The sequence below is a fragment of the Schistocerca cancellata genome, chromosome 4, assembly GCF_023864275.1.
Source record: "Schistocerca cancellata isolate TAMUIC-IGC-003103 chromosome 4, iqSchCanc2.1, whole genome shotgun sequence".
NCBI lineage: Eukaryota > Metazoa > Arthropoda > Insecta > Orthoptera > Acrididae > Schistocerca > Schistocerca cancellata.
The window spans coordinates 181,078,618-181,090,953 of NC_064629.1; the positions used below are offsets into that span (position 1 = coordinate 181,078,618).

The 12,336-nt window shown below is 39.6% G+C and overlaps 1 protein-coding gene across 3 annotated transcripts in view; it reads left to right on the forward strand.

The window, feature by feature from the left end:
* The window catches only part of LOC126184675 (guanine nucleotide exchange factor C9orf72-like), a 108,985-nt gene that overhangs the window by 54,208 nt on the left and 42,441 nt on the right, over window positions 1-12,336 (forward strand). For all 3 annotated transcript variants that reach the window (XR_007536860.1, XM_049927162.1, XM_049927161.1), the window contains one exon: window positions 10,291-10,395. Coding sequence is in view for 2 of the 3 variants with exons in the window: in XM_049927162.1 (XP_049783119.1) it covers window positions 10,291-10,395 (105 nt within the window). In the remaining variant the exon portion in view is untranslated. The remainder of the gene's footprint in view (window positions 1-10,290; window positions 10,396-12,336) is intronic.

Sequence of the window (12,336 nt, forward strand, 5' to 3'; positions counted from 1 at the left end):
AACACCTGTAAGATCCCTATGCATTGGAATGATGGATGACGGTTCAATGCGTGCAGGTAATAGTCCATGTCCATGTGCATGGGCTTTTGATAAACACTGCATCCCAGTGTTCCATCATCTTCTCTCTAAACCCAGACATCTAGAAATGGACGCTTTCCATCTCCAACCTGTATCGTGAACTTGATGCTGGGATGAAGGCAATTAAAATTATTGTGTGGAAACGGTTCAAAGCATCTCTCTCATGTGTGCAAACCATGGACCTATTGCCAATGTGCCTCCAAAAACAGGTAGGTTTTAAAAATGCTATTCTCAGCACTGTGTCTTCAAATTCTTCCATAAATAAATTCACAACTCTAGGGGATAATGGATTCCCTATAGCCAGTACATCAGTTTGTCCAAAATATATGGCATTGAATAAAAAGTACATCAGCACTTGGTGACAAAACTTAGTCATTTCCTTGTCCAGTTTTTCACCAATTAACAGCAAAGATTCTTCAAGAGGGACCTGGGCAAAAAGGATATTACATCAAAGCTGACTAGCAAATCGGAGGGACCGAGACACAGAGACTTCATTCACTGTATTAAAAACTACAAAAATGGAAATAATATGTTCACAATTTCCAACATAAGGGCCAAGAACAGACGCTAAATACTTGGCCAAGATGTAAGTGGGAGCACCCGAGTTATTCATGATCAGCCGAAATGAAAACCTTTGCTTATATACTTTGGGTACATTATGTCATTGGATCGGCAGCACCAGGATGAAGTTTTTTAACTACATCATCAGGCAATGAACTATTCTTCAAAAGTGAAAGTTTTCCATTTTATGCATTCACTTGGGTTGTTCTGCAGTCTTCGGTATGCCGAGTCCTCAAGTAAATATCCATTTTTCCCACCTCTTGCCTAATTTCTTTGGCTTGATCCTCGGGAAAGCTGGGCACCACTTGCTCAACTTTGCAAATGAATTCAGTGATGGGAACATTCCTCAGTATAAGAGCAAAATTTAGGCCTTTGTGCAACAACCTCTGCCTCATGCCAGAATAGTTACTCTGTGCAGCAGCTGTTGCTTTTTTTGTATTTGCCTTTAATTTAATCTGAAGGTGCACAGTGGCAATATGTTGTATTAAGTGTGACTCACACGTCCTCAGTTAATGGCAGTGACTAGTTTGTGCACTTTGTTAAAAACATTGGTTTGTTCACCAAAGAAAACAAACACAATTAATAGGCTTGTCATAAAGATGGTATGATTTTAAAGTAAATCTCACTAGAGCAGAACAAAAACATTTTTCTGTGTGCTGCACTATTGTAAACACTTCTGCAGATGGGTAAAGCAAACCACCTCTGTCAACCTTTATAGTAAAAGCAGCTGGATTTGCTGCAGGGATCTTACAGCATGTAAGATCATTTGGGCAAATGTCGGGAACATTAATAAGTTCTTTACACTTAGCACATGTCAACATTTGCATACTCTTTCTCACAACATATCCCAACATAAACTGAAGTGCCAAAGAAAGTGGTATGGGCATTTCAAGTACAGAGATATGTAAATGGGCAGAATTCGGTGCTGCACTCGGCAACACCTATGTAAGACAATAAGTGTCTGGAGCAGTTGTCAGATCAGTTACTGCTGCTACAATGGCTGGTTATCAATATCTAAATGAGTTTGGACATGGTGTTATATAGTTGGCACACGAGGGATGGGACACAGCATCTCTGAGGTAGTTGGGAATTTCCCCTATGACCATTTCACGAGTGTACCGTGAATATCAAGAATCCAGTAAAATATCAAATTTCCGACACTAATTTGGCCGTAAAAAAATCCTGGAAGAATGGGACCAACAATAACTGAAGAGAATCGTTCAGCGTGACTGAAGTGGAACCCTTCTGCAAATTGCTGCAGATTTCAATGCTGGGCCGTCAACCAGTGTCGGCGTGCGAACCATTCAACGAAACATCATCAGTATGGGCTTTTGTAGCCGGTGGCACATTTGTGTACACTTGATGACTGCACGACACAAAGCTTTACGCCTTGCCTGGGCCTGTCAACTCAGACATTGGATTGTTGATAACTGGGAACATGTTGCCTGGTCAGACGAGTCTCGTTTCAAATTATATCCGAGCGGATGGACGTGTACGGGTATGGAGACAACCTCATGAATCCATGGACCCTGCATGTCAGCTGGGGACTGTTCAAGCTGATGGAGGCTCTGTAATGGTGTGAGGAGCGTGCAGTTGGAGTGATATGGGACCCCTGATATGTCTAGACATGACTCTGTTAAGTGACAGGTACATAAACATCCTGTCTGATTTGCGATTATTCTGCCATTTTTACGTATGTAATTTCCATACTGCCACTAAGGCTGCTGACAAATTATGCTTCACAAAAATGTTACCTCTGTGCAACAGATTGTTTGCTTCCACTATTCACATTTTATTTCCTGAATGGTAAAACTATATAACAATACAAAATGACCAAAAAGTTAACATGAAAAATTTCTTATTATAATTACCTCATCAAATATGTGATGAACCTTCACACAATCAAACAATGTCCATTGTGCATTCTGATGGACTTGGGCAGTTGCTGCAGAGTTACTCCAGGAGCACTCTTCTGAGTTTTAAACACTTTCACTGGCCACCAAACTATCTGGACATGAACATTATTGAGCATATCTGGGGTGCCTTGCAACGTGCTGTTCAGAAGAGATCTCCATCCCTCATAGTCTTACGGATTTATAGACAGCCCTGCAGGATTCATGGTGTCAGTTCCCTCCAGCACTACTTCGGACATTAGTTGAGTCCATGCCACATCATGTTGCGGCACTTCTGTGTGCTCACGAAGCCTTACACAACATTAGGTAGGTATACCAGTTTCTTTGGCTATTCGGTGTATAATAAATAATATTCTCCTGGTAGTCACTAAGTATTGTTGAATCACGAGCCTCAAAGTAACCAGTATCTTCACTATTATTAGTGAACTTATCACTGTGCTTCTTATGGCACAATAATTCATGAACAGTGAAAGACCTAACTTTCTCAATGTCATCTATATTACTCTTGTCACTTGTAACAGCATTGTTCTTGAGCAACATTGTTTTCAGAGCTGACTGTAACTGTAACGTGGTGGGATTATTGTTCCAACCAAAGGTAGATCTGACACAAGGAAAAAAAAAAAAAAAAAGAGTTCTAGATGATTTTGTGAGAGTTTGTATTTAAAAAAATACATTTGAGGTTCAATATCCTGAAACAGAAACTCCTGGGAGAGGCCTCTAACACCATGTAAGCACATCAAAAAAGCCAGCACAAATGTTTTTCATGGATGTACTAATGTACACCCACCATCAGTCCTTAATGTTTGAAGGAAGTTTTCTGCACAACAAAGAAATTCAGTCCAATAATTTACATTTTCAATTCTCAATGTTTGTTTAAAGTCCTTAGCAGGAACGTTGCTAGAGTTGCACACATCAAACAGTTTATCAATAATTCTGATGAATTCTACAGTGGCAGAGGCATTCTGAAAATCTGGGTACTGACAACACACTAGAAATTCATTCGCATCAGCAACACTGGAGCTCGTTGTCTGGGCTGCTAAAGAGACATTTATTTTCTTGTTATAGAAATTCACATGTGAACCAGAGAGTGAACTGGCAATTTTTAAAGATTTACTCTTTCAGGTAATGTAACTTCGAAATGAAGTCCCACTTCATATCACTAGCTACGCAGTTAATAATTTTCTTTTCAGCTAAAGTATTACAAACTAATTTCAGCATATGGCGTGGACCACGAATTGCATGAACATTGTCATTCGCAGGATGCTTGAAGTAAGGGGCAAAATTTTCCTAGGTTCAGTGAGCACTCGAGATTCCAGATTCAGTGAGCACTCGAGATTCTTCAGTGTCTGAATGTTGACAGCGACACCATCACATATCACTCACCTCGCAAGAAGACCTACAGACAACAGTTTCAGTACACAAACTCTCACAATTTCAGTCATTACATCTGATGACAGTTTATTCACAAAGAACTGTGCACTTGGACACTTAACCTTTTCAGTATATGAGACTATCTGAAAAACGAAAGCTTCAGTAGCTAGTTCTTCTGAATCTATAAGCAGTGTTGCCCAAATCAACATAGCATGCATACACTTTTTATTGTTGTTCCACACATACTACTTCCCAATTGACATACTATAAAAATAAGTGCACATTCTTTAAGATATCATTTGTCACTGGTATTGTTTTAGATAGTAGAAAACCTGTTGTAGCTAGCCAAATTTGGGATTTATTGATGACACCCAACCTCGAAGAATACCGGGGGTGGGGCAAAAGAAACATAAGAGTGTACAAATCTATATGCCCTAGGGAAATAGAAATACAAAGTGAGGGTAAATTGTTTTGTTAGTTCACTGTATTGTCTGGATTGCTTCGTTGCACCAGTGTTTTTCAATTGGGTAACAATAAAATCTAAAGGAAAGCAACTAAAATGTTCCTGAAGAACACTTTTCAGATTGTCATTTACATAGCTTCTTTTTTTCAGCACTGATCAATTCTGCCATTGTTTCCACCTTTTCTTCATGCCACTTCAGTTTCATCTGCAGTCATTTCACTTTTTTCGTAAGGGCCACAATTCTGTGAGAGACATAAGTCTGAACACTTGCATCACACTTCTCATGATTGCATTGAATTCACGCAACGTATTTGTCATTTGGATCTCATTTATTTCCTGAAACAAAATTAAAAGAATCCATCAGCAACAATTAGGAGTTACTAGAAATTCATAAATATACATTAACAGCAGTGTGTATCCTTGTTTCAAGTTGAATACATGGTTTTACCTTGGAGACTGATGGTTTATTCTGAACAAGTTGCCTTCTCCAAACATACATGAACCAATTGAATTAGTAATGACACTGTGCTCCCATGACTTCTTCTACCATGGCGTCAACACAGGTTAGTTAATCTGATATGTTGGCTGACTGGCGTCTGTAGGCGCCGACCACAGCAGGGTATGGAGCAAATGCAAGAGTGTGCGGTGGTGTCACCCACGTAGCAATTCTGTGGGCAAAGGGCCATCGCGGGGCTGGGAGCAATAAGTGGACAAGAAGCAAAGCAAGGCTTGTTTGTGTGGATGACAAGCAAAGTTTGTCCATTTTCTGTCTGAACTTACAAACAAAACATTCACCCTCACCATTCGATTGTGGCTGGAATGGTGTTGAGGTGAGATTGTGAATGCTGTTCGCTGTACAGAAATCTTAAAATTCTGCAGAGGCAAATTGAGGTCCATTGTCCATGACAAGCAATTCAGGCAGACCTGTGATGAGGAATATGGACTGAAGTGCTTGCAAAGTGGAGTGAGATGTTATTGATGATGACATGGAAACAACAAAGGGGAATTTACTATATGCTTTGACAACTACTAACCAGTGTGTGTTCCCAGTAAGGGCCAGCAAAGTCTACGTGCACATTGCTAAGGTGGCTCTGCCTTGGACCACTCAAAAAAAACGTTGTGGAGGGGTGGTCTGATGTTCCCCACACACTTGACACCATTCAGACATCCTTTCTATTTGCATGCCCATGCCGAACAGTGTGCAATGTATGTGTGTTAATTGTTTTGTGCGGACAACACCCTAATGACCTAATGGAATAAGCTGAGTACATGTCTTTGAAGCACTTTCGGTATCACCACACACAAATGTCCTGACTTTGTGTGAAGCAAAATGGCACCATGAACAGCAGAAAGATCATGTCGACATGCAAAAGATCGAGGAACAATGGGGCTAACAAGGTGCTTGATAGAAGATGACCATCCGGTACGAATGTATCGGAGCAAAATTTACAAATTGGGATTGGAAAAAGCGCCTTGCACTAATTTCTGGTAATGCAGGGGAAACTGCTCGACAATATCCATTTGTTGTGCATCAGTATGAAAACATGCCACTTTGGAAGTGTTGAAGTCAGCATCAGGCCCCATAGGTAGATGCGAGAGAGCGTCTGCGTTCTCATGCTTAGAAGTGGGCCAATAAATGATCTCGTACTGGTAGTGGGATAGAAGAACAGCCCAACATTGCAATTTCTGAGCTCTACAAATAGGGATCAGTTTGGCCGGATTGAAGAGCGGCTGCAAAGGCTTGTGGTCCAAGACCAGACAGACAGGTTTGTTTGGATCGAAATGAACCAAGCGTCAATCATTGAGCAATGCCATTTTCAGTTTGTGAAAGGCTATGGCACAATCATGGGACCAAACAAAACACACGTGTTCTTGGCAAAGGCGACGCAAGGGAGCCGCTATATGGGCTTCCTTAGGGATGAAGCGAATCTAATAATTCAGCTTGCCTAAAACAGATTGCAATTCTTTGAAATTTTGAGGTGGTTTGGGATCACGTGTTGCTTGCAAATGTGCCTGTGTTGGATGAACACCTAGATAATTGATAATATGACCTAAATATTCTATTTCTGTCTGGAAAAACACACACTTTTCTTTATTGCACTTGAGTCCAGCCTCGGACAAAAAAAGAAGTAAAGGGTGCAAGTTGGCAAGATATTCTTCTGCTATGCAGCCAGCAACTACAATATCATCCAGGTAGTTCGTACATGAAGGTACAAAAGTAGTTAGCTGTTCTAGGTAGTGTTGGAAAATTGCAAGTGCTGATGCACTACCGAAAGGCAAACGAAAAACTTGAGAAGTTATTGATGATAAACGCATTTTGCAAAGATTCACCAAGAGGAATCTAAATGTAAGCATCACAAAAGTCAATTTTTGAAAAATAGTGGCCTGCACCTAAGCAATCCATGAGTTCATCAGTGCGAGGCAATGGATAAGTATCCACAACTGTCTGAGGAACGACAGTAGCTTTGAAATCAGCACAAATCCTCATTTTTCCTGATGGTTTGTGAACATAAACTACTGGGGAAGACCACTGACTTGCAGAGATTGGTGCAATTGTGCCATTTTCTTGCCAGTGAGCCAGTTCTTTTGCAACCTGTTCACAAAGTGCAGTAGGCACTGCACGTGCTTTGAAAAAGTGCGGTTGCACGTTGTCTTTAAGCATAACGTGTGCTACAAAGTTATTGGCCTTACCTGTGCCAGGAGCACACAAGTTGTGAAAATTGGCAACACTGTCGATTGGACTAAAATGAGACACAGCTAGCATATTGGCCACAATGTTTTGACCAAACAAGTCGAACAAGTAGTGGCCAAAAATATTAACTGGTGTCTACTTCATAGCACTTGGAAGGAAACCGTATTCTGCAGATTCTGATACATGGCCGCAATGTTAAGTGTTCCTACCACTGGAATGTTTTGGCTGTTGTATGCTGTAAGCGTATTTGTAGCATGAAACAGTTTTGATTGGCCTAACAGTTCATAAGTTTCATAGTTTAACAAGGACACTGATGCACCTGCATCTAATTGAAGTTTTACTGTATGGCCTGCAATCACTAAAGGTACATACAATTTATTAGAGAGATATTGCACAGGGGAACTAGTTGTCTGAATAACAGCACACGATTGCCCCTGTGGGAGCAACCTGTTTGGAATGTACAACGTGCACTTGCTGCATAGGAGGGTGCAATTATTTCACATTTTTGTGTTTTAAAGCAAACACTTTGGACATGTCCAGTTCGGTGGCAGGAGTAGCAAGTGGCTTGGTGTGACTGGCAATGTTCATGTTTATGTGCTGTACAGCATCGGGGGCGAGATTTTGTACCATGCTGTTGGTGAGTGAAGCACTGCTTGTGCTTCAGCTGTTGACGCATTACAGCATTCTGTCTGCAAGTCTGTTTGTGTGCCGTTAAATGTGACCGTTTACGGGACTGCGTTGCACTAGAGCTGTTTCCACCTTTCTGTTGTACAGCACAAATGTTACCAGAATGCTGAAAACTGTCTACAGTAAAATCACAAGAGTCTTGATAATCAATGATCTGCAATATCTGCTCAAGAGGAGGATCAGAATGTTTCAGAATCTGTTCTCTGATCCTATTGTCTGACACATTCTGCGTGATTGTGTCCCTGATCATATAGTTACTCTAATATTGTGCACATTCACAACAGAACTTGCATTTCTGTGCTAAGCCTTGTAATATCTTTGTGACTTTTCAGATATTGAGGTCTGCAACACTGCATGTAGTATAATGCAAAAAAGGCCCTCAATGGCTAAGTGCAAATAATCATAAGTGAACTTCACAGCACATAGCAAACTGTCTGATCACTTCTAAGAGTTCACTAATGATGTTCCCTGTCTGTCAGCCCTGGCCAATGATCTATAACCAACTGGGTGTGAGAGCTGCTCTTCTGTCTTCCGAGTAGGCTTCTCTCTCTTTGCGCCTGTGGTGCTTTTGTCCTAGCAGTGTCTTGTTCAGATGACACAGTGACTAGATCATTTTCTTCGAGGTAATTCATAATGCATGAACACAGTATTGTTCCAAAATCCTGCTGCAAATTATTGATGTCGGTTATGTGGGTTTGTAGTTCAGCATATTACTTCTATTTCCTTTCTTGTGTATTGGTCTGAAGACTGTGCAACTTTCCAGTCTTTAAATTCAGATCTCTCTGTACGTGAGCATTTTCATAGGATTGTTAAGTATGAAGCTATTGTATCAGCATACTGTGAAATGATTCTAATTGGTATACTGTCTCGACAGGAAGACTTGCCTTTATTAAGTGATTGAAGCTGCTTTGCCGTGTGAAGTAAATCTGCTTCTACTTCTAAGCTACTCGTGTAGGCAGTGTTCTTGATTCGAATTCTGGAATATTTACTTCATCTTCTTGGGGAAGGCATTTTAGAAAACTGTGTTTATTATTTCCTCCTTAGTGGCACTGTCATTGCTAACATTACAATTGCTTTTTTGTCAAATTTTGAGACAGAGTTTTGTCATGCAAACTATTAAAACCATCTAACATTGAAGTCCGCACTAAGTTTTGAACTTAAGTAAAATATTGCTAGTCTTAGAGATTTTGCATTCTTATACATTTAGCATGCCTTTTCTACTGCTTTTGCAACAGTATTTTGTGTACTGTAGGAGATCAGTACTATCTGTTATTAATTTATTTGGTATAAATCTCTCAACTGCCATAAATGCTATTTCTTTGAATTTAAGCCACACCTGGGGAAGGAGTGTCCGTTACATTGAGCTTTCTTTGTCAGACATCATATGATGCACCCATGTTCCACCCCCTTTGAAGTTATGGTGCGAGGAGAAAACCACTCTGCCTGATACCATATTAGGCACTGGAGAAACAACCCCATTCACTTGCCTATATTCTTGTCTGAGAGTTTCTACAGTACCCAGTGAAAACAGCTGCATGGTATTGATGTCTAATTCCATTGGGAACTGTGTGCATCACACCCGCATTATTGTCAATAAAAGTTGTATAAATGGCAGCATTGGTCATAAAGATTTAAGTCCTTTATTTTACAGATTATTATTATTATTATTATTATTATTATTATTATTATTATATGGGCCTATAAGGTTCGAATAGTCTGCACTGAAGATGGTCGTCACACAGTGACTGAAATCAATCTGTAAAAAAAGGATTTCAATCTGTACGATTGATGCTGCCATTTATCCAAAATATATTGACGTACATGGTATTCCAATTTGTTGTGCATGAAGTGTGCAATTTGCCTTACACAAATGCAATGATAGACTTGAATGAACCCTTCTACACAGCACATGTCTTCATAGGTGGATGTGCTTGGCCACCTTTGACTTTTTCTCATCTTGCACACTGTTCCGGCTTTATCAAATTCTTGGAACCAAAACCATGCCTTTTTTTTTTTTTTTTTTTTTTTTTTTTTTTTTTGTAGCATTACACTCACTCTGTAAACATCATTTGTTGGCAATGAATTATAGCTGAGAACATTTTCATTAAATGCAGAAATCGTATTACACTTCGCACTTCAGTCGCCAACCATGTACAAGTCCAAGCCCCTATCTAGAAAAACTGTATTATGAAGTGCAATAGCTCAGCTATCTCCATCCACTGGTGGTATTTGAAAGCTCTGATTCACTCTTCTGTCAAGGCATGTTCAATTTGCGTGAGGTGTTTATATATCCATGTGTGCCCTTGTTACCTTATTTATTGAATCACACTCATATATATAAATTTTTCAGCTGTAGCATATGTGAATTAACCATGAGTAAGCTTTTGAAAATGCTGTTCCAGTAAGAGGCTTTAGGTGTGCTTGTTTGCAGCATTAGAGTTAGCAAGTAAATTCATTGCTAAGCTAAGAAGTATAACTCTTTGTTCCTGTTCTATCTCTAAAAATGTTTCTTGTATTTTTTGCAGTTCATATACTTTTTGGCACAATTCCTCAGTGCCAGTGAAAGAGTATGTTCACGCCTGGTGATTCCTAATGTACATTATCCATTTCATGTTGGTCTATACTTGCAGGTAAATGTAAACTATGAAGTAGTTATTAACTAACTTCTCATGGGTTGGTTTCACAGTCATGTAATACTTTTTAAAACTAATTATTGTCTTATGTATCTGAAATATTTCTGTGTTGAATAATTCAGGTAGGCTGTGTAGCATATAAAAATACACACAAACATTAGAAGTTATACTTAAGTTTTCTACATTTCTGATCAAATTTTGGATAAGTCAGCTCAGGAGAGAGCCAGTGAGAGGAGAACTCACAATCAAATATCTTTGTTGGTTTTGTGTAAGGTTTGTTTTTTCTGTATGAGAGATAATAGTAGTCATAATTCAGATTTTTTTTCAAGGTTGGTCTAGTTACATAAGCTTTTTAAAAATATTGCATATTCAGGTTCTTGAAAGATGCTATCATGTTCAACTTGTTTCCTATTTCCAGTCAGTCACATGTGTGTTCATGGTGGTGATTTTCACCTAGGATTAGAGCTGTCCTGCCTAATAAGTTGTCTCCCTACTTGTAATGGGTGATTATGTTCACAGTTCCTCACAAGGAACCCTATGAGTGTGAGTTTATAAGTTCATTCTTTAGCAAGGCTCATTTGACACGAAAAATGTTAGCTACTAATGACTGAGCATGTGCACAAGGAGGTCGACAGAAAATGAGTGTCCGAGAGGTGCAGAGATGAGATGTATGTATTACACTTCACAGAATGGACATCGTCGACATCCAATAAGTGTTTAAAACAAACCATTAACTTGCACCATGGACACCGAATGAGAAAAGGCACACCACAGTGGTCACAAGGCTTTGCACCATCAAGATCGGAGGCGAACTCCTCTGAAGTTACAAATCATGCAGGATGTTCAGCTAGGAATCCACTCTTAAAGAATGCATATAGAAGCATACTGGTGTAACAACACACTATTGAAATGTGGTGGCATGCAACCTAATGCGATGTGTGTATGCTGGTTATTGTGAAACTGATTATCCTTTAAGGCGTATCTGCAGATAGTGTGATAATATGTTGTATTGGCATGGGAAAAAATAAACATCCAGAGGCTGAGTTTGTCCAGTGGTTCCAGGTGGTATGAATAGCAATGTCACACACTTTTCAGGATGGTAGTTTGCTCTAAAGGCATAAGATTTTTATACACGGACCAGAAATCATGCAAAACAAAGTTCCTTTGACCAGCTGTTGGCCAAAAGCAGTGCTCATACCACAGTTGTAGTTCTCTTACGCCCATTATCCCAATCTAGCTTGCTGTGACATAAGTATTCCCTACTGCCCTTGCAAGGTCACACGCATGAAGAAAAGTCATAGGGGGCAGAGCCTCCAACTTCTCAGAACACAATAAATAACTTTCTACCCAATTTACCATCCAGATTAAGAATTGGCATAATTGAATATGAATCCATAAAGGCATTGATGTTGATCCAACTCTCTTGGTACCTCTAATTTTCAGAGTTCCTTTCATACGTATTTCCTCTTCAAATCTCAATTGGTCGGAGTTGAAAACAAATTCATTACTAAACGATGGGATAAGTTTGTTTATCTTGTTTACAAAGTTTCTGCAGTTTGCTGTGCATCGTCAACTTGACACTTTATTTGAAATTGCTTTGTCTTTCAATTCTGTAGCACTGTTTGAAGTTGTGCAACCATCCACTACGTACCTTGAAATCACTGTAATCTCTGTCTATCGCAATTTGATGTGCTTAACATCGTACATCACTTTCGTACCCATCCTGTAAATTATATCAAAATCCTTGAAACACGCAAACACAAGTTTCGGTAACAAGTGTGCCTTGTTTTTCCTTGAATATCTGTAGTTTTCCTTATGCAGTGTATGATCATATAGCTGCGGACTTATTTTAAATCTGTTCATAATTGTTTTCACTCCTTGGACGACGATTGTCCTTTGCTATGTTTTGCTGGAAACTGGCTTTGTGGCTTCCTGTCT